At 40.4% G+C, this 27,025-nt stretch overlaps 2 protein-coding genes across 4 annotated transcripts in view; both read left to right on the plus strand.

The window, feature by feature from the left end:
- Positions 1-13,060, plus strand: part of LOC140903283 (heterogeneous nuclear ribonucleoprotein M-like) — a 34,012-nt gene extending 20,952 nt beyond the window's left edge. The window contains exons 2-3 of the mRNA XM_073324315.1: positions 2,601-2,770; positions 12,525-13,060. Coding sequence (XP_073180416.1) covers positions 2,601-2,770; positions 12,525-12,655 — 301 coding nt within the window. The 3' untranslated portion in view covers positions 12,656-13,060. The remainder of the gene's footprint in view (positions 1-2,600; positions 2,771-12,524) is intronic.
- A 91-nt stretch (positions 13,061-13,151) lies between these two features.
- The window catches only part of HNRNPM (heterogeneous nuclear ribonucleoprotein M), a 32,046-nt gene continuing 18,172 nt past the window's right edge, over positions 13,152-27,025 (plus strand). For all 3 annotated transcript variants that reach the window (XM_073324312.1, XM_073324314.1, XM_073324313.1), the window contains exons 1-6: positions 13,152-13,401; positions 13,481-13,574; positions 21,556-21,753; positions 23,294-23,447; positions 25,877-25,926; positions 26,783-26,843. In XM_073324312.1, the coding sequence (XP_073180413.1) occupies positions 13,497-13,574; positions 21,556-21,753; positions 23,294-23,447; positions 25,877-25,926; positions 26,783-26,843 (541 nt within the window). In that variant the 5' untranslated portion in view covers positions 13,152-13,401; positions 13,481-13,496. The remainder of the gene's footprint in view (positions 13,402-13,480; positions 13,575-21,555; positions 21,754-23,293; positions 23,448-25,876; positions 25,927-26,782; positions 26,844-27,025) is intronic.

The raw sequence follows: 27,025 nt of genomic DNA on the forward strand, positions 1-27,025 counted from the left end.
AAAAAAACAAACAAACCAGGGAATTAAGTGCCTCCAAACTTAAGATTGGCCAGTGGTGCTTTCTGCTCTTGTAGAATGAGGAGAGCAGCTAGACTTAAACCTCTGAAAACCAGGAAATGAAGAGTTACAGTACACAACCTTTGCTCTGCGGTAGTCCTGGGAATGGGAGTGCAAAAGTTAACAAGCTACTAAGGTGAAGGTGGTTGGGGCTCAGTGGAGGGGTCCGGGGCAGGGGGGGGTCTCAACGGGGGGGAGAAAGGGGGTCTGGATGCTGAGAGTGGGGTTGGGTGCAGCTTGTTGGTGGTCAGTGGTATGAGGGTCTGGATGTGAGGCTCAGGGTGGTGCAGGGGGTAAGGCATCAGGGTAGCAGGTTTGAGTGCAGCGTGTTCCAGTAGGGGGTGGTCTGGCGGTGGGGGTCTGGGTGGAGGTCTGGAGCAGTGTTCCCTCTAATTTTTCCCACCCATGTGCAGAATGAATTTTGTTATGTGCATCAATATGGAGGAGATGAAACACATCACCTTCATATTGTGCACATAACAAAATGATGTGGTGGAGGTGGGGCTGAGAAATGTTTGTGGGAGGGGGCTTGGAACTGGGGCAGGGTTGGGGTACGGGGGTGAGGTCTCTGGCTGGGGGTGTGGGCTCTGGGGTGAGGCTGGGGATGAGGGGTTTGGGGTGCAGGAGGGTGCTCTGGGGCTATGGTGAGGAGAGAGGACTCCCTGCAGTAGCACCTGGGCTGGGGGGGAGAGGTGTGTCTCCCCTCCCCCCCATTGTGGGGGGGCAGGGGCTGCAGCATTGGCATGCCTTCCCCCCCCCCCCCAGCAGGAGGGCGGCCCAGGCTGTGCCTGGGTCCGGGCTGCTCCGCACTGCCCCAGCTGCTCCGGGGTCAGGCTGTGCTGCGCCTGGGTCTGTGCTGCTCCCCTGCACCCTCAGCTGAGGAGCGATGTGGGCAGGAAGCCAGGGGAGGATGCTGAGCTTCTTGCAGCTGGTGGTTTCTGGGGGTGGATCTGACATAGCCACAGCAACTCCTTGCAGGGAAAGAGGAAGTTCCGTCCTCTCCTGCCTCAAGCCCAGCCGTGACTAGCAGCTGATCCCAGCTCAGGATAGGAGCCGCTGGCTGGGGTGTCTCCAGCCCCACCGTGATTTACCTCTCCACTGGCTGCCTGAAATTATGTACCTGCACTGCTAGGAATTGGTGCATGACTGCTCTTGCAACTTTCCTTTTCTTCCCTGTCAGAAAGTCATTTTTCTGACGGGAAGCAAAGAAACCTGCTGTGGACATGAATTCTGGGCACATGCAGTGGTGCAGAATTCCCTCAGGAGTAATGTTAAAAATAGCTTTAAAGAGTGAATAAAAATCACTTTCTTCATACCTGACTCTCCAGATGCTCATGAACTCTTCCAGGACAGATAAAAATTAAACTTTCAATTTTTTTAAAATACTCCTGTTGGTAAGAAACTTTCCTTTCAGGTTTCAGAGTAGCAGCCATGTTAGTCTGTATTCACAACAAGAAAAGGAGGACTTGTGGCACCTTAGAGACTAACCAATTTATTTGAGCATAAGCTTTCGTGAGCTACAGCTCACTTCATCGGATGCATTATGTAAGGCACTGAATTTAGCCGTATGGAGTAGAAATCTATCAACTTCATGAAAAAACTCATAGGAATGCATCCGATGAAGTGAGCTGTATCTCACAAAAGCTTATGCTCAAATTGGCTAGTCTCTAAGGTGCCACAAGTCCTCCTGTTCTTTTTCCTTTCAGGCTCACTATAAACTAGAGATGAACGAATAAGACTTTTCAGTTCGGCAGCTGAATCAAAACTTTTTTTTTAAAATCCAGTTTGATTCAAACTTAAACAGTGGTGTGGTTTTGTGTGTGTGTGTGTTTTTTTTTTTTAAATATCATCAAACAAAACACAAATTCATTTTGAAGTTACAAAAATAATCTTGTTTCAACTTGGCCATTTTCTGGTGGTTTTTTCACCTTTTGTTTTTAAAAATTGACCAAATTTGAAAACAAAATGCTGATTTGAAAGAAAGTCAAAATGTTTCTGTAAAGTATTTTTGGCTGAAACTATTTGAGTTCTGTCTGAATTTGCCAAGTAGTTTAGGAGTCCTGATAAAAGCTTTTTTGGCAGAATTTCTGCCCAGCTGTACTAAATACATCATAAAAGGGTTGCAAATCCAGATGGGGGTGGGTGGGGGTGTGTGTGTGTGTTTTTTTTTGTGTGTGTGTGGGGGGGGGGGGGGGGGGGGTGGTTCACCTTTAATTACGCCCGAACATGGGAAAAGAGAGCCATTAGGTTAGGTGTGTGTGGCCAGGGGGTAGACAGTTCACAATCTCTGGGACCTACTGATCTGAGCTCCTGCAGCTGTTCAGTAATTAATGTTAATGAGACAACCTGCAAGTCATACTTTATCATCAAACCAAAACTTATGAACTGAAGTTAATATTAGTTACTAATTGCTATAGTCTCAAGCAACATAGTGGTGTATGTGCATGAACTGTTTCCTTATGTATTTAAAGGTGTGATGTACTGACTTCATCTAATGCTGTAATTGCTAATATGATGTTTGAATACTTGTATTTTTCTTGCAGTGAAGGTGAACGACCAAGCCAGAATGAAAAAAGAAAAGAGAAAAGTGTCAAAAGAGGGGGAAATCGTTTTGAGCCATATGCCAACCCTGCTAAACGATATCGAGCTTTTATTACAAATATTCCATTTGATGTGAAGTGGCAATCTCTCAAAGACCTGGTCAAAGAGAAAGGTAATGGATGCTTTGGGTAGCAGAGTGGTGTCTGTCATCTTAACCATGGCTGACTTTGTTCCGAAAATTTTAATTTATTAGTTGATGTTGTTCTGGATAGAATTAGTGACATGAGTTTTGTAAGGGGTCTAGATTAAAGCCTTTTTGGTGTTGCATGATATCTATTCTTAGGCAGCTTTCCGCACGGGATAGTTCCTGTGTAGGCATGTTGGCGTGTGGTTAATAGTGCTTCATCAAAGCGTGAAAGGTGCCATTGTCTCATGGGAAAACGTCAGACTTCCTACATCAGGACTTTGTTTTTGAGGTACTATAACGTGCTCTGAAGCATGTAATGTTTTTGGGTAAAGTAGGTTGTCCATCTACTGCTGATTTAGTATATGTAGTTGTGTCCTAGAATCGAAATTTAATAGTCTGACTTGTGTTTTAGATAATATCCGTATTGTTGTACAATATTCAGGAGAACATAAATGTATTTAAGGGTGACCTGCAAAGGAAGAATGTTTGTGCCTCAGCATTTCCTGCATTACATTTAAAGGAGGCCTTGAAAAAATGTTCATGTCACTCTTCCCCTTTTTCACCCCCTCCCAAAAGCTTTTTCCATATTGAATGGACTGATTTGTGTATTTCGGAATTCTCTCATTGATTCAGCATTCTTACCTCCTCAAAAGTGGGGAAAAAAATCAGAATTACTTGGAACTTCGGTCAATATTCTAAAATGCTTCCACTCAAACAAGTTTTACTTGTTTGCTTTTATTGATATTGGACTTACTCGTTTCCAGTCTTCCTGGAAAAGCAGAGGAGTCAAGATCTGAATTTCTAATGTAGTACAGTAGGGGCTCCCTACTTATGATTTAGAGGTCTCCAATTTTTTAAAGATGCGTAAAAGCATACAGGTCATTCTCTCTTGTAGGTCACTTCTTAAATACATAGCAAGAGAATGATCCATAAATTGATATGTCTTGCAAATTAGTGACCAATGTGGCATAAACTAGGTAAGGAATGTTAGGTAATGTGCTCACAGGCTGTGGCCTAAATGAAAGAGAACACAAATTTCCAAAAGGTTCTTAAATGTTTTTTCTTTGGAGGAAAACTGGAATTGAATGCATATAACTAAATCTTATGGACTGTAGGCCATGGGGAACATTCATAATTAAATGTCTTGACTTGAAACAATAAAATAGTGGTACCTGACTTTAACAACTGAACTATCTGTAATCTTAGTTATCTCTCCTTTCAGTTGCCTTTGCCCACCTGTAGCATTGTTGCATTAATTATGAATGATCCTATGTTTTAGAACTCTATTATAATTTTTCGTGGATGTGCAAGAAACATTGAGTAACAGGAGTATCTCTATGTGTAGATGTCTTTAAGTACTACGTTGAATTCCGTTCCAAGTGTCTTGTGGTTTTTCTCCAGTTCACGTGGATGGAAAAGTCCGATATGAGATTGTTTCCTGCCTTGCTGTTCAGCTACTCATTCCTGCAAATGCTCCTAGGGGATCAGTGAAACCTCTTCATTCTGTCTGCAGGGCTTGTCATGTTAAATATCCAGATGCATTGTTCTTGGTTTTTGGGACTGCTCAAACATATTTAACAGTTTAGATTTGCTGTGTAGTTGGGATCCATTCTAACTAGTCATTGATTTTACCCAAATTGGTGTTCTTGTGCTGTGCTTGAACTTGCTGAATTGGTATTTCTTGATACAAGGCATAGTAGTTCCAAGAACCAGGAATGTGGCTTTGAAAATTCTGTTAGAACTCTTGGGTTGTATGTGTAAGAATTACAGGCCCAAATGTAATGTTTTGGGAGCATGTGAAACAGCTTTGAACATAAAGGATAAAATGTAGGTGACGTTTTACTGCTCCATCACTCAGCAATCATGTAGAAGATTTTAAAGCTATTCACAACAATGGCATAGGAGGTTGCTGAACGTAGAAGCAATTCACCTCAATCAGCTGTTTTGTGCCAGTAAGTATGGTTTAGGAGACACGAGCTTTGAGGTCTGCTCATCTCTCCAAATTGGTTTTCAGATGTGTACATCTGAAATCTTTAAAAGGTGGCATATTGCTCTGAAGAGTGATGCCTTGGTTCAGTCATTTCAGTGTATTGTTTGTTGGTGAAACTTAGAATTACAGGTGTGCAGTATCACCATTTTTAATAAAGCTCACAGATGTTCTTGTTTGAAACTCCCTTGTATTGGTTAACAAACCCTGCTGAACTAAATCGATGTCAGTGTCATACATTGGTAAAAAGGTTCTGCAGATGAGTGAGGCTACATATAGCTTTTAGTGAAATGCCAGTTTAGTATGTATGTAAAGTCTAAAAGTGAAAAAGGTTGAATGCCAAATAGCTCTCTATCCTGTCCACCAAACAAATTAACAAGTGGGAGAGAAAAGCTGATGTAGTTTCCCTTTTCATCTGATATTTCAGAGCAGTTAGTGGCTCAGAGCTGTTAGCAGTTCAGGTTACTAACTTTCTCATCTGGGGTATGATGACATGCAAGATATTTAACTCACTTTTTACATGAAATATTTGATCTGATTCTACTAAAATACTAAATTTTCTAATAGTTTTCTAACCCTGGGAGGAAGTAGTTGGCTAGTACCCTCAATTGCGAGATGGAGCCACAATGTGTTAATAAGAACTTAAGAGAAAATAACTAGCTGTTGAAGAAGCAAACTGGCAAGAGCTGTAATTGGAAGTACCCTCAAGTCATATTTATGACTGCAATAGATAATGGTTATGAATCATTGACTACATCTGCAGTAACCCTCACTGCATCCTTTTTCCTAATTGCAAGAAATAACACGCTGGATTTGTATTTGGGGTAGGAAGAGAAGCAATATGTAAAACTGTTTCTTGATAAGATGTATTCAATAGATCTATGTAGATGAGCAAACATGCATACATTTCCAAGAGTGAACATACACTGAAACTTCATTGTTTAAACATTGTCTCCCTACTCACTCCATCAACTCATCAGATATTCTTGTTGACTTTTCTTTTGCTGACTCAGTATGTACTGATGTAGCTCATGCCCCAGGTTTGTGGGTGGTGTGTTTTTTTTGTGGGTGTTCTTTTTTGTCTGGTTTTTTAACGACTTGAATTGCATACACTGGTCTCAATTTTGTGTACTCTGGGTTTCACTTTTCCTGTTAAACATTTATATTACAGTAGCACACACAAGCCCTAATCACTATTGGAGGCTCCGCCAGAGTGCCTACCGCAAACAGACCAGTCTGGTTGGTAGGCCCATGTCTTGTTCTCTCCTTTATTTAAAACAACTTATTAATTTTAAATTCTAGCCTGTTTTTAACTCCTGTCTATCCTTTTGTTGAAATCCATATTCTAAAATGTATTTTCATCAGTTAACCTTGGAAACCAGCATCTTGGCTGTAACATCATACTCTATACCCTTTAACATACTGTGATCATTGTATGCTAGGGGACTTGTAGTGTGCGATGGCAGGGTCAACATAGATAGTAAATTTGTGGAACCTGGAGCACTGTAGATGTATAGCAGCTTGCCATGCAGTAAAGGTTCATGTAGCACACCTGTAGCCATAGTAAGTCTCATTACACTATTAAATGTATACAGTTTTGGGATAGCTAGCTCCAGGAATTTAAAGCAGTTCAAAAGACACAAAATGCCCTCATAACTTGAGACATAAGTTTGCATAAGTGTTTCATCACAAACTCTAAAAATCAAGGAAATCACAAGTTAAAGAAACAGTTTAATTCAACACAGTACCAGTTTTAGTGTACTTCCATCATGAACGTGTTGGGGGTGCTGCTTTCAGTGTCTAATTTTTATTACTGAATGTTTTTGGCAATACTGATTCTCAATCAATGAATCTTTTTAAATTTCACCTGTCCTTTAGCTGATGCTCAAAGCTTTTTGTATGAAACTGGGGGAGCATGAAAAGCTTTGAGCACCATCTAGCAACTGCTTGAGCAATACTTGGACTTCTCTGTTGGAACTCAGTAAACAATCTCCGATATGGTCAAACTGATTTGCTTCTGGATGGTAGCAAAAGCTATGGTATTGGTTACTTGGAAGTTTATTAAATGGGGCTCTGATTTAACTGTTGATCATAACATCATGATTATAGTTGACAAATATCCTTACCAGAAAGTTTGTCATCAAAAGAATGCTCCATGATCTAGGCTTTCATGTCAAGTTTCCTAAACCTTTATAACCTTCATGGCTGAAAAATGAACCAAGTATAACCAAGGTTCTTGTTTTCAGGTTTGCCTAAACAACCGTTAGGGCTTGGGTGGATTAGATATGAACCTTTTATAAAAGCAGTGCCTCTGGAATATATAATTCTAACCTTCTCTTGTCTGCCTGCTTCAGACCATGAAATTTGGTAATCAGTTCCAGAAATAACACCTTATTTCAGCTCTTACTATATTGCATATGTCTGGAATAGTCTAAAAATTAATGGGTGAGATCTAGCAAAACTTGTTAGGAAGACCCTGCAAAAGTCAAATGTGTCTTAAAACAACACTTCTTAAAGGCTTTCTCTACAAAAGTGACCATTTTAAACTTCAGAAATCAAAGGAAAAAAAAATCATTGCCAAGCCTGGAGACAGCATTCAATCAGTAAGTAAATAAAATATAATATGATTTTTAGCCCTGCTTTAAGTCCATATGTAGATTGCATTATGATTTCCAATTAATCACTGTTTTGTAGTGTGCATGTATATCTTGGAAGTCTTAATATCCATTTATGGCATCTGTTTAAAAAGAGCTTCAATGAAATACCTTAAATCAAACCATAGTGAGATGAGGGTTGTTTTTTATAATGGGACTCATTGAGTCAAATATAATAGGAAACCTTTGAGAAAATGTAAAGTTTGGATTTATATAGAATAGTGGACAGATTTTTAAAAAAAGGAAAAGGAAGATGAAATCTCCTCCTTTTTTTAAAAAGAGAACTGCACCCATTTTGCTCAGAGCAGGCTTTGTGCTTAATGGTTATTTCTGAGCCATCGTCTTGTAGGAAGGGCCAAATTTTGTGGAAACTTAAATTGGCATGACTGTCTTCTACGGCAAAATTCAAATGAATGAACACACTTGTTTAATAAAATCTTCTATTGACTTTAAAATAAAAATGACTCTGCATCCTCTTCCTTCTCCCCCAGACTACTTCTTTCCAAACAAAACACAAATGTACAATAGGTAATAATCCTTCATTGTCAGGGAGATGGAACAAACCTATTAGTTCTCCTGTTGTTCCATTTTTGATAAGGTTTTCTCCCTTCCTTTCCAAACTCTTATGTAGAAAATTTACAGCAAACAAACTTGGATAGAGTGCCCTAACTTGCATCTTTAATATTTTTAAACTTCATATCACATGTCCTTTCAGATGAATCCAAGATGATTGTTAGTTCATGCCTCTGAGCTAGTCTCTCTGTAAACTAAACTTGTAATTTCCTACATGGAAGAACTTTGCAACTTGGAAACTAACTTCAAATAAATTAAATTCTGCCAAAAATGACTATAGCAAATACCCACATACTCGCTAAACTTGTTGCAATGCAGAATTCCTGGGGCATGTATTTTCAGTTGCTGTAATAACTAGTCTTTCTTCCAACTTCGATGTTTTGCATTTTCATAACACTTTAGTTCCTTTCATTGAGCTTCCCAGCTTCTCTTCAAAATATGGTATTCAAAAGAGATTCTCTTACTCCAAGTAAAGTCTTACAAGTACCAAACAGAGAGGTAGTAGAAATATTATGTTGATTGTTAGATCACTGAGCTCATCCTTTTTGAAAGTGTAGGCTATTATCCCCTGGCGCTAGTCCTTAAGCTTTAGTAACCCTCGCAGATCCTTATCTGGTACCTGTATGATATTTCTTAACTCGGTAGTTGTGTATGCAGTGGTTCTTGCCTATGTGAACAACTTTATTTTAATCTTTGTTAGAACCTTTTAAAAAAAACTTCTGCCAGGTCCCATAGTATATTAGTCTACCATTCAGGCAGAAAAACACTGATCAGATAGCATTTCCTCTGTACAGTAGCTGAAAGGGCGGGGTTCCACATCAGGGTTCACTTACCATTCTGTGTTGGTGGCCTAGTGCAGTCTGACTTTCTGGCTACTGGCACAGGAGAGCATTGTGACCCTTCCTTCCCTTATAATGGTATTTATTTTTGCCTTTCCTTTTTCTCTTCACCCACTCCCAACAAGGGGGAAAAGGAAATAGTTCTTGGAGCAGGAAATGGTGTGCCGATATGCGGTAAAAATACTTCTGTGACTGACTTCTCACTCTCCTTGTGTACTTTGCAAGTGGTACTTGCCTGCTACTCGGTAGCCAGTAATTCTTTTATCCCTGATGCCGGTCTGCACTTCTAATAAACAGACTTCATGTTAACAAAAATATTGCTTAGTTTTGCATCTAGAATGGGTCCAAGGGGGCCTTTTCTTTACCTTTTCAGGTTCTAGGAACTGGATTCTTTTTATGCCATCTCATATCAACCATAGTTTCTCTTTTAAGAACGTCACCTGGACCATACCACATGACTTTAAGTGCAGAATGCACCTCTCACATTTCTTCTGTAATCTGGACTTGCTATCTTGGATGTTGGGCTAGCATGTCACTTGTCACATGGTGTCCCTATTCTGAAATTTGGCTGCTCCTAGAAGGAGGCTCAAATAAGATTTTTTTTTTGAAGTGTAATTTTTGGTAGATGACTTTTTTAAATGTGAATGTATAAAACTTGAACACTGAGAGCTCGGAGCAAAATTGGTACAAACTTTAAGGTTCTCTGTAAGATATGAAATAGCCACTAGAGAAGACTTCAGTAAATTTTGTGGTTCAAAGGTCAGAACTTCCTTTAAAGGCCATTAGGCTGATTACAGGGACAAATGTAAAATCAGCTTCTGACTGTGTTGAGCCAATGACCAAGGGAAAAAGCTTGTTTGGAGGAGTTTGTGTAGATTTTTATGTATCAGTTGCAGCTGATTTGATAAGTAATTTAGAGTGCAAAGCAATATCTTTCCAATGGACCAATAGTGCTGCTGGGAGCATTAGGTCACTGCTGATTTCTAACCTTGTGACTTTAACTTTTGGCCTTTGTGAAATGGATTGTCTGTGTTGCAGGTTATCTGAGAATCAGTTATTTTTAAACTACATAAATTGTCAAATTAAATTTGTGTTCTTGTAAAAACACAGTGTGGTTGGACTCTGGCTGCTGTTGTTTAAACAAATGGCTTTCAGAATTTCCTGGTCATGCTGAATATTTATGCTCGAAGTAGTTGGAAGCTATTTTTTAGCTGTACTGGCAGGAGCACTCAAGGACTGTGCTTAGTGTGTATACAAAGCAAGTGGAGGCTGCTCTCCCAGTACAGAGGTGTAGGCCATAGAGACTTCAGCTCTAGGTTTACGGTGCTCTTGATCTAAGTAACCTGGCTATTTAGATCCAAATGTTGGCAACTGTAGTCTCCAGAGATGGTCCAAATACTGAAGATGAGAATGGTAATATAGGTTAGAACCTTGGCTATAAACAGACACTTGTTTATAAGCTTCTACTAGGTTCATAGTAATTAATGTAATTCTGGGGTGTATTGACATGAGGTAATCTGCTCTACTTGGCACCGGAGAGGCCACAGTACTCCATCTGAGTCTCCTTCCGGGCACCACACTTTAAAGAAGATGTGGACAAACTATAGAGTCCAGAGAAGAAGAAAAAATGATAAAAGGTTTAGAAAACCTGACCTCTGAGGAAAGGTTAAACAAACAAACTAGAGATGAGAATCAGAAGGGTAGCCGTTTTAGTCTGTGTCCACAAAAAGAATGAGGAGTCCAGTGACACCTTAAAGACTAACAGATTTATTTGAGAATAAGCTTTCGTGTTTAAAAAACATCTGCATCTGAAGAAGTGGATTTTTTTACCCACGAAACCTTATGCCCAAATTGGTTTAGTTTTTAAACTGAAGATGTTTAGTTCTGAGAAAAGAAGACTGAAGGGGAGACCTGATAAGTCTTCAAATATCTTCAGGGCTGTTATAAAGAGGATGGTTTCAGAGTAGCAGCTGTGTTAGTCTGTATCCGCAAAAAGAAAAGGAGGACTTGTGGCACCTTAGAGACTAAGAAATTTATTTATCTGCAGCAAGGAAATTTAGCTTAAATGTTGGGAAATCCTTTCTAATGATAAGAACAGGTGAGAAATGGAGTAGGCTTCCAAGGTAGGTTGTGGAATCCCTCTCATTGGAGGCTTTTAAGAACAGGGTTAGACAAACACCTGTGAGGGATGGTCTAGGTTTACTTGGTTCTGCCTCAGCATGGAGAGGCTGGACTAAATGACCTCGAGGTCCCTTCCAGCCCTACACTTCTAACATTATCATAGAATCCGTAATGGATCAGTATTCATTTAAAATACTTTTTAGTTCCCTTTCAATTTTGACTTCTGATCCTGTTAGTTTTTGATCAATCCAGATGAAGGAGAGGGTGAAGTAACACCTCTCAAGATTTAGAGATCCTACTAAGGTCTCCTTTGCAATTGTTTCTGGAAAGGAATCTCAAAACCCTCCATTTAGATATTTGAGTAGATACTTCAACATATACCTTTATAAAAGTGACAGTCATTCAAGTGGGAGATGAAATTGAACATTCTTTCCCTATTGCATCCACTGTCAAGAGGGAAAACCATTAGAACTTCAACACAGACTACAATTTCTTGTTCAATCTTCCTCTATTAAACAGCAATTCTTAGAACAGCCTACAGGCCTTCTAGCTTCTAAAGTAGATGATTCTCCACGTAAACAAATACAGTTGAAACTCTACATGGAAGTCCTCTCATTTTAAGGTTAATCTGTGAGTAGTCTTGCTAGGAATTTAAAGTCTGTTTGGACACATTCATTTTTATATAAATAAGCCAGAAAAGCAAGCCTAAATGGGTTTCTTCAGCTATACTTCTGTATGCCATTTGCTTCAAACTCAGCAGCCAATTTGGTAGTGGTATTTTGGAGGTATACAGTCTGGTTATAGTGATCATGAATTGGCAATCCTAATCTTTTGTGGAGAAATGCAGATTGTTTTCCTACAAATTGTACTCTTTGCTACAGATTCTAAACATTCAGTTAATTCAGTCTTGGGAATGAAAATTGTAATGACTTTCCTTTTGACTCGCAAAACATACGTGTACTTGTCTTGAAGTTAGTCAAATTTAAACATCTAACTGTTCTAAAAATGAAGTTCGCCTTCTCCTTCAGTTTAATTGGAAGGTTAATGATCTAGCCTAAGTAAACACCTAGTTGAGTCACTGACACTTAAATAGTTGTACATTTTTTGGTTTTGGAGACCCTTCTAGCTGTCCCTTGTAGAAATCACAGTGAAACATAAACTTGTAGCTGGTTAACGTCTGGAATATCTAGATAGAAGGCTACATACTATGTCAGTCTCCAGTAGAAATCTGATCCTTTCTGTAGAAAAAGGAAAACTATCATTGCAGACGGTTTCCCATGGATTTGGATTGCCACAAGTGATTTGAGTATTAAAGGCTGAGGAAACTGATATTGTGGAAATAGCTTGTTTTTGAGTGGAGGAAAACCAAGAACCTGTTTAATTACTTTTTAAAGACTTTACTGCACACCTGTAATGTCCAGCTTGGTGGTTTAGAGAATATGGAGTGTTTCTGGGCTTTCTTATAAGGCAGAGGCTCCATACAAGGTTGTTGACTGTTCTAAATTCCCATTATTTTCTTGGCTTTTCTCCCTTGGTATATGTGTCGTCTGGAATCTGATTTGTAGTTGGTGAGGTAACATACGTGGAGCTCTTAATGGACGCTGAAGGAAAGTCAAGGGTAAGTGATGGAGAGATTTTCTTCTGTGGATTTTACTACATGACAAATGTAATTGTATGGTGGCGTGGAACCGCATGAAATCAAGAAGGTAGTGTGTATGGATAGTGGCTATATATCTAGGCACTGCCCAAAGCCCCTTGTGGGATGGGGAGGAGGTGGGAAGGGATGTGCAGATGGTATCAGCATTGTGCTCAGTTGGTGTTGGCTATGAGTGAATTATGCATGGACCCTAGCAGTATCTACAGTGGTATGTTAACGTAAAACGTGTCTTTGAAAATGTCATTTGTAGTTGTTGAATTTATAAGTTCAGTGTGAAAAAGCAGGTTCTGTAAACATGATACGTCCCATGCCAGTTAATATAAGGCAAATGTCTAAACTTAAGAGATGCGTAACTTTAGTAGGTGTCAAGCTACTTTCCGTTAAGTGAAGGAATGTTTTAGAAAAATCATAATAGGAACTCACTTAAGTGTACTGAAAGGATATGGACTTAGGATGAAGGAACATGGTGAGGATTTTGACAGGAAATGTTAAGTGTGTGGTGTTTTCTTGGAGAACCTGGACTTAGTTTTGCTTATTACAACTTCAAAAACTACAGTATAATTCTGATAATGTGTAGGAGTTAGCATTTTATGGAATCCAGGTAAGCTTGTATTTTGTTCTTACTATTTTTTTTAGAGTTAAATTATAAACCAAGTAGCTTTTAATTAATTTTAAATCTTTTTAAAGTTAACTTTTGGCATTTTGTGCTTTACTTACTTTCTTCTCTCTTTCCCTCCTCCCCTCCTTGTTACTCGTCCATGAAATCACCACATCAAGGGATGCGCGTAAGTTTTTCAGTTATTATGGGGGTGGGAAATTTCAAACTACAAGCAACAGTCTTAATACACTATCTTGTCTCCTCAGTGTTGTTGAATTTAAGATGGAAGAAAGCATGAAGAAGGCTGCCGAGGTTCTGAACAAGCATAGTCTCAGTGGAAGACCTCTGAAAGTGAAAGAAGTAAGACTTAAATCTGCTCTGTTTTGGTTTTTGAAGTGCTTGTTCTTAATCTAATAAACTTTATGCTTGGCTAATTCGGATATGAAATCACCAAAAGGGTATTACATAAAATAATAAACTAAAACCTCTATATGAAATCAGTTCACCAGCTAAGATCTGGGCTGTCAAAACTTTTAGTTGTAGGTATACGCTTTACTTAACCTGAGGCATTGTTCTGAAATTCAGGTAAAAATGAACATGTGTGCATTGGTCAAATGTTAAAGTCTGGGTGACAATTCAGGGCTGATTGACAAAAAGATAACAAGCAAAAGTGGCCATTGTTGCTAGTACACTTCCTTGTTTTGACTCGCAAAACATACGTGTACTTTTCTTGACTAAACCCCTCTGAATCTTTCCATAAATCTGTTCCAGAGAATGTTATGGAAGTGTTTGTAAAACGTGTGAATCAGAACACTGAATAAGCCTGTTCCTGTAGGTCACTAGAGACTTATTGCCATTTTAAATATAATTTCAGAGTTAGAAAATAATACTACAGATATTCAGGGTTTTGGTACAGTGACTAATATTCAGTTATGAGTTATTTGCCAATAGTGTAGTCAATAGTGTAGCATTGCAGAGCCTGAATCTGCCTTTGAGACTAATTTCATCAGATATGGGGATGTAGCTTCAACATTAGTACTAAGTCTTGGGGTAGGAAATCAAGCTGCTCCCTGGATAGCTATACATAGAAAGGCTAACTCCACCCTTACATAGATTATGACTACCTCCTTTTCCTAACTTTCAGTTAAACTCTGCGGTCTAAATTTTGCTATTTTCTTCCTGGTATAGAATCCTAGGACTGGAAGGGACCTTGAGAGGTCATCTAGTCCAGTCCCCTGCAATCATAGCAGGACTGAGTGTTATCTAGACCATCGCTGACAGGTGTTTGGGGATTTTTAAGAGCAGGTTGGACAATGGTAGAGATTCCACAACTTCCCTAGACAACTTATTCCCGTGCTTAACCATCCTGACAGGAAGTTTTTTCCTAATGTCTAACCTAAACCTCCGTTGCTGCAATTTATTTCCGTTGTTTCTTGTCCTATCCTCAGAGGTTAAAGAGAACAAGTTTCTCCCTCCTCCTTGTAACCACCTTTTTATGTACTTATGAAAACTTTTAAGTACATTTATGAAAACTTATGGTGTCCCCTCTGTCTTCTCTTCTCCGAACTAAACAAACCCAGTTTTTTCAATCTTCCCTCACAGGTCATGTTTTCTAGACCTTTCATCATTTTTATTGCTCTTCTCTGGACTTTCTCCAATTAGTCCACATCTTTCATGAAATGTGGTGCCTAGAACTAGACACAATACTCCAGTTGAGGACTAATCAGGGTGGAGTAGAGCAGAAGAATTTCTTCTCACATCTTGCTTACAACACTGCTGCTAATACATCCCAGAATGATGTTAGCTTTTTTGCAACAGTGTTACACTGTTGGCTCACATTTAGCTTATGGTCCACTGACTCCCAGATCGCTTTTCGTAGTACTCCTTCCTAGGCAGTCATTTCCCATTTTGTATGTGTGCAATGGATTGTTCCTTCCTGAGTGGAGTACTTTGCATTTGTCCTTTTTGAATTTCGTCCTATTTACTTCAAACCATTTCTTCAGTTTGTCCAGATCATTTTGAATTTTAGTCCTATCCTCCAAAGCAGAGTTGACGTTCTGTGGATAAATGGGTGACTGAATTTGGTCCAGCACACGTGTTAGTGAAATTGCCATCTGACTGCTGTCTGGTCTCACTTCAGTTACCAGTGATCAGTTGTTAACATAGAAAAATATGCCATCTCATATTGGGGGGGGGGGGGAGAAGGGAGGGCATGGCAGGCTCGGGGAGAGGGTGGGAAGGGGTGCAGTGGGGCAGGGCCTGTGGCAGAGCCAGGGGTTGAGCAGTGAGCATCCCCCAGCACATTGGAAAGTTGCTTGTAGCTCCAGCCCCGGAGTCGGTGGCCACCCTTGAACTAACCTTTAATTACTAGAGGGTTCTTTGCCATTTGATGGCTGAAGCTGTGTGAAGCTTCTTGCTCTCTGGCTAAATGGAGGACTTCAGTTTGCATGTAGCTACTGCTGTCACCAAACTACTGTAAGTGGTCCATAGGATTAAGCAATGGAATAAGAAACTTAAATTCAGGCCACTCCACTTCCATGGCAGGCTTAGTGTATTCTCTAGTCATTTTGACCATTCCAATTTAATTTGCTTCAGCAGTAAGGATTTAGCAACTTCCCTTAGGAGACCATTCAAAACAGGTTAACTGGTATCCTGGCTTGGAAATGGCTTCCTAACCCTCACATAAACTTACTTATTAAAGGGATCATGCCAGATAATCATAGCCTATTAACACATTTTAACTCATTTATGTTACAAATATGTTCTCATGAAAACTGAGTTCTGTATTTGTTGGCATACTCTTCTTTGTCTTTCACTTTGCAGCATTGCACTAGTGTATGAGAAGAGTTCAAATTACCAGTTGCTACAAGGAAATGTCTATTGGAATTTTTTAAAAAGAACCTCCATAATCAAAATTTTTTAAATTAGTATTAGCTTTTTAAAACCTACATTCTGTGCAACCTAAAATGTGGTCCAGAAATCACTAATGGTCCAATAAAAGATATTACCTCACCCACCTTTTTTCTGTCATCTCGTTACGTTTAGTTATCTAGGCAGTTTGGAGTCCAAACTACTATTGACATGTGAACTTGGACAAATCACTTAATCGTTTCTGCCTTAATTTCAAATCTGTAAAATGGTGCTAATGATACTCCTCCTTTGAAACATTTTGAGATCCTCAGATGAAAAGTGTTCTTGCCCTCCTTGAAGTCTGACTGTGCAAGTATTCTCTAATAGGTAGCCAAGTCATAGAATATCAGGGTTGGAAGGGACCTCAAGAGGTCATCTAGTCCAAACCACCTGCTCAAAGCAGGACCAATCCCCAACTAAATCATCCCAGCCAGGGTTTGTCAAGCCTTACCTTAAAAACCTCAAAAGGAAGGAGATTCCACCACCTCTCTAGGTAACCCATTCCAGTGCTTCACCACCCTCCTAGTGAAAACATTTTTCCTAATATCCAACCTAAACCTCCCCCACTGCAACCTGAGACCATTACTCCTCGTTCTGTCATCTGCTACCACTGAGAACAGTCTAGATCCATCCTCTTTGAAACCCCCTTTCAGGTAGTTGAAAGCAGCTATCAAATCCCCCCTCATTCTTCTCTTCTGCAGACTAAACAACCCCAGTTCCCTCAGGCTCTCCTCATAAGTCATGTGTTCCAGACCCCTAATCATTTTTGTTGCCCTCCACTGGACGCTTTCCAATTGTTCCTCATCCTTGTAGTGTGGGGCCCAAAACTGGACACAGTACTCCAGATGAGGCCTCACCAATGTCTAATAGAGGGGAACAATCACATCCCTCAATCTTCTGGAAATACCCCTACTTATACAGCCCAAAATGCTGTTAGCCTTTTTGGCAACAATGGCACACTGTTGACTCATATCCAGCTTCTTGTCCAGTGTAACCCCTAGGTCATTTTCTGCAGAACTGATACCTAGCCATTCGGTCCATACTCTGTAGCGGTGCATGGGATTCTTCTGTCCTAAGTGCAGGACTCTGCACTTGTCTTTGTTGAACCTCATCAGATTTCTTTTGGCCCAATCCTCCAATTTGTCTAGTGCCCTCTGTATCCTATCTCTACCCTCCAGCGTATCTACCTCTCCTCCCAGTTTAGTGTCAAGTCATTAAGGAGACAAACAAGCTTTTCTGTAGTTAAAATTGAAGCTCTTTGTGGTAAGTCTTCAACCACCTTTCTCCAATAATGCTAAAACCAAAGTAAAAAGAAAAGGAGGAATTGTGGCACCTTAGAGACTAACAAATTTATTTGAACATAAGCTTTCGTGAGCTATAGCTCACTTCATCGGATGCATTCAGTGGCAAATACAGTGGGGAGATTTATATACATAGAGAACATGAAACAATGGGTGTTACCATACACATTGTAAGGAGAGTGATCACTTAAGGTAAGTTATTACCAGCAGGAGAGCGAAGGGGGGACGGGACCTTTTGTAGTGATAATCAAGGTGGGTCATTTCCAGCAGTTGACAAGAATGTCTGAGAAACGGTGGATGTTGATCAGGTGGTTCCGCCGTTTCTTTGAGAGCATGTGGCACAAGCTGTCAGCATAGCCTGTGTGGTATGTAGATTGTAATGCCCCATAACCTCAGGCGTGCAGAACACAACACCATCCACAGCCTCAGAAACAACTCTGACATCATAATCAAAAAGGCTGACAAAGGAGGTGCTGTCATCATCATGAATAGATCGGAATATGAACAAGAGGCTGCTAGGCAGCTCTCCAACACCACTTTCTACAAGCCATTACCCTCTGATCCCACTGAGGGTTACCAAAAGAAACTACCCCATTTGCTCAAGAAACTCCCTGAAAAAGCACAAGAACAAATCCACACAGACACACCCCTGGAACCCCGACCTGGGGTACTCTATCTGCTACCCAAGATCCATAAACCTGGAAATCCTGGATGCCCCATCATCTCAGGCATTGGCACCCTGACAGCAGGATTGTCTGGCTATGTAGACTCCCTCCTCAGGCCCTACGCTACCAGCACTCCCAGCTCTCTTCGAGACACCACTGACTTCCTGAGGAAACTACAATCCATCAGTGATCTTCCTGAAAACACCATCCTGGCCACTATGGATGTAGAAGCCCTCTACACCAACATTCCACACAAAGATAGACTTCAAGCCGTCAGGAACAGTATCCCCGATAATGTCACGGCAAACGTGGTGGCTGAACTTTATGACTTTCTCCTCACCCATAACTATTTCACATTTGGGGACAATGTATACCTTCAAATCAGCAGCACTGCTATGGGTACCCGAATGGCCCCACAGTATGTCAACATTTTTGTGGCTGACTTAGAACAACGTTTCCTCAGCTCTTGTCCCCTAATGCCCCTACTCTGCTTGCACTACATTGATGACATCATCATCTGGACCCATGGGAAGGAGGCTCTTGAGGAATTCCACCATGATTTCAACAATTTCCATCCACCATCAACCTCAGCCTGGACCAGTCCACACAAGAGATCCACTTCCTGGACACATTACGGTGCTAATAAGCAATGGTCACATAAACATCACCCTATACCAGAAACCTACTGACCACTATTCCTACCTACATGCCTCCAGCTTTCATCCAGACCACACCATGTGATCCATTGTCTACAGCCAAGCTCTACGGTACAACCGCATTTGCTCCATCCCCTCAGACAGAGACAAACACCTAGAAGATCTCTATCAAGCATTCTTACAACTACAATACCCCCCTACTGAAGTGAAGAAACAGATTGACAGAGCCAGAAGAGTACCCAGATGTCACCTACTACGGGACAGGCCCAACAAAGAAAATAACAGAACGTCACTAGCAGTCGCCCTCAGCCCCCAACTAAAACCTCTCCAATGCATCAAGGATCTACAACCTATCCTGAAGGACGACCCGTCACTCTCACAGATCTTGGGAGACAGGCCAGTCCTTGCTTACGGACAGCCCCCCACCCTGAAGCAAATACTCACCAGCAACCACGCACCAGAACCACTAACCCAGGAACCTATCCTTGCAACAAAGTCCATTGCCAACTGTGCCCACATCTATTCAGGGGACACCATCATAGGGCCTGATCACATCAGCCACACTATCAGAGGCTCGTTCACCTGCACATCCACCAAAGTGATATATACCATCATGTGCCAGCAGTGCCCCTCTGTCATGTACATTGGTCAAACTGGACAGTCTCTACGTAAAAATAAATGGACACAAATCAGACGTCAAGAATTATAACATTCATAAACCAGTTGTGGAGAACACTTCAATCTCTTCGGTCACTCAGTTACAGACCTAGAAGTTGCAATTCTTCAACAAAAATACTTCAAAAACAGACTCCAAGGAGAGACTGCTGAATTGGAATTAATTTGCAAACTGGATACAATTAACTTGAATAAAGACTGGGAGTGGATGGGTCATTACACAAAGTAAAACTATTTCCTCATATTTATTCCCCACCCCCCACTGTTCCTCAGACGTTCTTGTCAACTGCTGGAAATGGCCCACCTTGGTTATCACTACAAAAGGTTTTTTTTCCCCCCGCTCTCCTGCTGGTAATAGCTCACCTTAAGTGATCACTCTCCTTACAATGTGTATGGTAACACCCACTGTTTCATGTTCTCTATGTATATAAATCTCCCCACTGTATTTTCCACTGAATGCATCCGATGAAGTGAGCTGTAGCTCACAAAAGCTTATGCTCAGATAAATTGGTTAGTCTCTAAGGTGCCACAAGTACCCCTTTTCTTTTTGAGAATACAGACTAACACGGCTGCTACTCTAAAACCAGAGTAGTCCACCTGAAACTATACACACCATATTTGTCTGAGTCAGATTTTTATGCTGAACAGGCAAGGTATCTTATAGCTCTGCGGGTTCCAAATCTCAGCAAAGAGTCATTTTATTAAATTTCCCAATGTGCTTCTGGCTCTTCATATCTCAGGAACAGATTTATCTACATCTCTAATATTTTACAAGCTGAAGAGCCCTTTCAAAACCAATGAAAGACAGATAATACCATGAATACTAAAGCACAGTTGACTTAGTCACCCCAGTTTGCATGCTTTTCAGAGTGTGGATGGTTGGAGTGACTGGCAGTGAATCTAAATGAAAGTAGGTGTGGCTAGTCTTGAACAAGACTGAGAAGGGAAGGCCATCTGAGGAACACCTGAATGGAGAAAGCCGTATGTGGAGCTAGAAGGTTGTCTAGGAGACCCTGGGATTGGTCCCTGCATGGCTCGTAAGGTTTGTCGAGAGAGCTGGTATTGAGGAATCTCTTGAAGACTTGTTTTAAAAACTAAATCTTAACTCAGAGTTAAAGTTGCAAGAATTTATCCACTCTGCCAGAAACCCTAGATGGTTGTGATTTGTCAAACTAATGCTTGTCTGGAAATTCCAGGCTAAGGAACCAGTTTACAGAAATACCCTGTATTATTGAAAAGTATGGAAACAAACTTCTAAAGTTATCCAAAGAATCCTGTTTGTTTCCTATTTATTGGATCATAAAGGATCACCAGCTCCCTACTTCAAACTTGATGCCTCTGTAATTTTGGGTTACGTGCACTAGTTTAATTCATAGAATCTCAGGGTTGTAGTTCTCTTGTTCCATATTGCATCACAAGCTTGGATCTATAACTTGCTGTCCACAGTCTCCTGTATAGAGCTTCTTCATCTTGGCTTTCCTCATGTTAATTCTCTTCTACCTGAAGAAAATCAAGAAGCTTTCTTTGGCTTGTCTACACAAGGTGCTCAGTCAGCTGTACAACAATATTGGAGTAGCTGCTCCAGTGGCTAAAACTAATGTAGAAAAGGGCCTCTATTCTATACTGAATCTTAATTTCCTGCCTCTCTTGGTCCCTGTTATCCATCTACTCTAGTGTTCACTCTCTCAATTTAGTATACTTTGCACATGTAGCTTGAGGTTAACACATGTTCTAGGTTCTTTAAGCATTTATAATTTGTATCCCAAGTACCTGAGTAGGTAAGTTTTCCCTCCTTGCTATCTGGAATGTGCTGTCATTTATTGCCCTTCATGCTCCTTCAGACAACTTTCAGTGAAATCCATATTCAATTCAGTTTGAGCTTTTCAAGTATGATTCTTGAGTCACTATCAGATTGTTCCTCTTACCTATTAACTTTTTTCAAAAACAAGCAGTGAAATGGTGCCTGATACAGGCTTATGAACTATTTTTTACTGATAACTTTATTATTGAATCATGGGAGTCTTGCCATTAAATCCCCCAGTGTTACTGGGAGTAAAGTGTTGGCTCTGTAGTGTCCATACTGAGTTTAGTGAGTTTTGCCATCTTGTTGTACATGTTACTTACTTTTTTGCAGGATCCAGATGGCGAGCATGCCAGAAGAGCAATGCAGAAGGCCATGGCAGCAGCTGGTGGCATGGGTATTGGCCCAGGACCAGGTGGCCCTGGAATGATCAATATACCACCCAGCATCCTCAATAATCCCAACATACCCAATGAGATTATCCATGCTTTACAGGCTGGGAGACTTGGAAGTACAGTATTTGTTGCAAATGTAAGTACAGTGTGGTGTCTGGGCAGAAAATTTGGGATTTAACTGGATTAGGTACTGCTCTCCAAATGAGGAGAGATCTTCCAGGGATCAGCCTCTATTCTGGGAAATGTACTTACGTTTCGTAATCAGACTAGATCATGATGGTCCCTTCTGACCGTAGTCTATTAATGGTGTCCTACTCTGTAACTAGTCCTGTCATCTTCAGTTGGACTACCTGCTGAGGAAAGTACTACTTGACATGATGGGTGAGGGCATTATCTTTTATTTTATTGGACCAACTTCTGTTGGTGAGAGAAGCACCTTTTTGAAATTTTTGAGTTTACACAGAGTGCTTGAGGTCTGGGAAACTGTGTCACAGCTAAATACAAGGAGGAACAGTTTATTTAGAATAATTAACACATTTCAAGGTGAAGTTGTCCGTTAACACCCCTCTAGTCATAATGGAGGGGGGAGGGCGCACAGTGTCCGTTAGTGGAATATAGATTGTTGTAATAAGCCATAAAACCAGTGAGTCTATTCAGTCCCTGATTTTTATTGTCTAGCAAATTTATTAATTTAAGCTCCTAGGCTCGTTATGAATTTAAGCTTTTGAAAGTGTTGTTGTGCTGGCTTCCTTTGAGGATGTGGCCTAATAGGTCAGATATAGAGTGATCGCTTTGTGAAAAGAGTTTGCCTACAGGTAACATGGTGTTTTTGTCTTGTCTTATTTTCCTGTGCGAGTTCATTCGAGAACATGATGATTGGTTTGGTTTCACCCACATAGATGTTCAGGCATTTAGTGCATTTATTGGGGCCATTTCACCTTGAATGATCCCTTGAAATGTGTTAGCTACTTATTCTAAATCTGTTCCTTCTTGTATTTAGCTGTGACATTGAGTACATTTCCCACACCTGAAGAAGAGCTCTGTCTATGCTGGATAGCTTGTCTCAGTCACCAACAAAAGTTGGTCCAATAAAAGATCTCACCTCACTCAGCATGTCTCTCTCATATCCTGGAACCAACACGGCTACAACAACGCTGCCTACATACTTGACATGAGATGGGGTGACCGTATCATGCCTCAGATGAAACACAGTATTCACGTGACGTACAGCCAAAAAAGTGCACATTCCACATGACACCTCAGTACTGCACCTGCACTGAATTTCCAGACTACTACATTACAAAGTATAAATTAAAAAATGACATTTAGCTGTATTAAAAAAATATTGCTTTATTATGGATTACTTCTTGCTGTGCACTTACACTGTAGCATAACTCAGTTAAAGGGTATTCTGTCACTAATGCTGATCAGTGGGATTCTTCTAGAGTTAAGGTACTCGCTATGCGTGAACGTCTTGTATTCACTTTGCTCTGGTTTGAAACTTTCGTAGCTGACTATCTTTGAGTTAACACTTTCTGCCATTTTTGGAAAGATTATTGCCTTTATGCTCAAATCTATAGTATCCTAGTTCAGGAACCTTTCAGTAAACAATATTTGGGGCTATTAGTTGGGTAAAAATTTCTGTAATGTTTTTAAGCAGTATGTTTTTCTTTCAGTTGGATTACAAGGTTGGCTGGAAGAAACTGAAGGAAGTGTTCAGCATGGCTGGCGTGGTTGTTCGAGCTGACATACTAGAAGACAAAGATGGCAAAAGTCGTGGGATTGGCACTGTTACTTTTGAACAATCTATTGAAGCTGTTCAGGCTATATGTATCCTTTCTGAAGAAATTCTTCAACAGTGAAGCAAACACTTAAAATGAGGCTTTCCTAGGTACCAGACAAGACTTCCAGTCCATGTCCCATCTGATTTCTCATGTGAAAGCAAATGGCAGACTAGTAGAATTGGCATTAGTTAAACTCTGAAAATATAGTGCTTCTGTCTCTCATATTGAAATTAAACACCATCTTGCCTCATGGTAATACATTGGTACCCTGTCATACACTGAGGAAATCGGTGAAGAAACCTGGGTGTAAAGGAAACCTTACGTTTCCTAGCTTAAGTAAACTGTTGACTTGAGGGAAACAAGAATGTATTGGAAAGGGGCTCCCTTCTGGAACAACATACTGTATGTCTTTGGCTGGAAATATACACAGCTGCCTCTTAGGTGTACCTAATAATTAAACACAATATAGATTTGCTAGAGGGGTTTATTTTAAATCCCTTTACGGATGATCAGTGAGGGCTATTGGGGGAGAAAGGTTTGTGACATTCCCTGTTTTATGATATATGAAGGTCTGGAGCTTTTTAAACATATCTGCTTTTTACGCTGTAAACTCTGGCCCTGTCTACTCTTGCTTTCTTTGAAGACAGCGAATAAATGTGATAATCACAGATGCCAAGCAAGTGATCCTGATACAGAGGGGAAACAAATTTTTATTCATATTTTTCTCTGTGAGCACTTGTAACAAATGAAGGAAGAAGAATTTTACAATTCAACTTTTCAGTTAAAGGCTGAGCATTCCGATTACTGTCTTCCAAATCAGGCATCCAGATAAAAGCGGGGAGACAAGATTTGATAGCTATGATGTTTTTAAGATGGCTCACAATGAGAGGGTGGATTAGAGAATGGGGGGGGTGTATGTCGGGAATGAGGCTCATATAAGACAAAGTGCTATACCATCTTATAGTAGAGGTACATTTGTCAAACTGGACATGTCTGGGGTTGAGTTTCAGGACTAAGGGCAAAGTTGGTAAAGTTTCTGGAGTACAGAGTTGTTTGGAGAATTTAAACTGTCTTCTGACTTTCAAATGCATAGTTTTTAATGATATATAATGTCTTAATGAATTTTTGGTTAGGATTAAATATGTTTATAATCTTAATATTTCCCAACCAAAAAACACTGATTAAGATACCTTTGAAGCTTCAATTGATGGATTTTAAGTTCCAGGGAGGGAGACCAACCTGGGTCAAACCAATGCTTCAGAGGGAATGGATGGGAACAGGGCAGTTATTGAATGATCCATCTCCTGTCATCCAGTCCCAGCTTCTGACAGAAGTTTAGAGACACCCAGAGAGCAGTGGTGTGCTCCTTAACATCTTGGCTTATACCCATTGATGGACCTATCCTCCATGAACCCCTTAACTTTTGGCCTTCACAACCTCCCCTGGCAAGGAGTTCCACATATAGTGTCTTGTGTGAAGAAGTATTTCCTTATGTGTTAAACCTGCTGCCTATTAATTTCACTGGGTGGCTCCTGGGTTCTTGTGGTGTTTACCCTTTCACATAACACTTCCTTATTGACTTTCTCCACAACATTCATGATTTTATAGACCTCTATTGTTTCTCCCATTAGTTTGACTCTTTTCTAAACTGAACAGTCAGTCTCTTTAATCTGTCCTCATATGGTAACTGTTCTATACCTCTAATCACTTTTGCCCTTCTCTGTACTCTTCCAGTTCTAATATCTTTTTTGAGATGGGATGGTCAGAACTGCATGCAGTATTCAGGGTGTGGGCATATTATGGGGATGGATAGATAGTGGCATTAGGGTATTTTCTGTTTTATTTATCCATTTCCTAATGGTTCCTAACATTAACCATTTTGACGACTGCTGCACATTAAGCAGGTATTTTCAGAGAACTATCCACAAAAACTCCAAGATCTTTCTTGAGTCATAAAAGCTAATGTAGACCCCATCATTTTGTATGTTTTCCAGTGTGCATTACTTTGTACTTATCAACATTGAATTAATCTGCCATTTATTGTCAGTCACCCAGTCTAGTGAGATCACTTCATAACTCTCCACAGTCAGCATTGGACTTGAGTAATTTTGTATTGTCTGCAAACTTCGCCACCTCACTGTTTACCCCTTTTTCGAGGTCACTTATGAATATGTTCAACAGCACTTGTCCCAATACAGATCCGTGGGGGGACTCTGGTATTTATCTCTCTCCTCTGTGAAAACTGAGTGTTTATTCACCCTTTGTGTCCTATCTCTTAACCAGTTACTGATACATGAGTTACCAGTTACTTATTCCATAACTGCCTATTTTGCTTAAGAGCCTCCCTGCAGTGCGGTGGGGCTGATACACTGCCGTACATTTGAAGCTGTACTGCTGTTAACTTTAAGTTGTCCTTTTTAGCAGGAAGATTTTTGGACTAACATTTTGAAAAACCATCCTTAACTTAAGTGTTAGCAATGTTCAACGGGCAGCTGCTTTTTGACAGACCAATGCATGTAAAAATGGTAAGTATATTCACAGTCCTCTTACTGTGTAATGTGATATCAGTACTTGTGTTGGATATCTATCTCATGACTAGCATTCAAACTGTGGTCCATGGAACACTCAGAGTTGAGAACCAAGCAACATATTAATCTGGTGTGGTAGAAGAAAGCAAGGAGAGAAATGGAGATGCAACTGTGAGGATTGTTTCGTCAGATTTAGTTTGTAGGATGAAACATGAGAGGTCATCAGACTGGTTAAGCACTCAGAACTCTTCACCATGCTGCTGCTGCTTCAAACCCAGCTCAAGCATATAGGAGACACAAGCAGCTACCATTGGAATGGTGGTGTGGCAGCGTAACAGGCAAAGGATCAAATGAATCTGGATTGTGAACTGGTTTCATCACTCAAAGCTGGAATAACATTTTGTTTACTGATACATGTGTGTCCTATGGGTAGGCTTTGTTTGTAGAGCACTCTTGAGGACAGCTACAATTGCTTTAACAGAACACTTCAGTGCAGGTTAAAATAATTTGATTTACACCATCGGCAGGCACCTAAACTATTTTAAATACGTTTGATCTTGTTAGTATAGCTAAACGCAGATTTCCAAGTTTTCCCTACTACTATTTCTCAAGCTGCATTGAGGAGGCTGAAGTGGCAGTGCCTTGCCCATAGAGAATTCTTTTCTGGAGTAATCCCCCAAAACGTAACTTCAGGAAATGGCTGTATTTATGAATTACCTACTTGGCAGTAAGTCCATAGTACAGTTATGGATATTGTTTGTCAGGAATTGCCACAGCTTTGAGTGCTGGTTCCATTAAAAGATGCTGCCAGAAATCATGTGTGTGGAGTTTAACGCTGTTTAACTGTTTCCAGGATGAGCGAGCCTTTCCAAAGGGAGACTTTTTCCCTCCAGAACGACCCCAGCAGCTTCCTCGTAAGTTTCTTTAAAATTAACACCTTGAATTTTTAGCTTTCAGGAGTTCCGGTTGCTGTACTGCAGGAATGGTGCAGGAAAGCCTCCTTGGCAGAGTGCTATAAAGCTGATGTTGCTAGATGAGGTGGGGAGGGGCTTTTATTCCAGATACTCCCTAATACTCAAGGCACCAAGAGGGGTTA

Source organism: Lepidochelys kempii, chromosome 25 (genome assembly GCF_965140285.1).
Source record: "Lepidochelys kempii isolate rLepKem1 chromosome 25, rLepKem1.hap1, whole genome shotgun sequence".
NCBI classification, from domain to species: Eukaryota; Metazoa; Chordata; order Testudines; family Cheloniidae; genus Lepidochelys; species Lepidochelys kempii.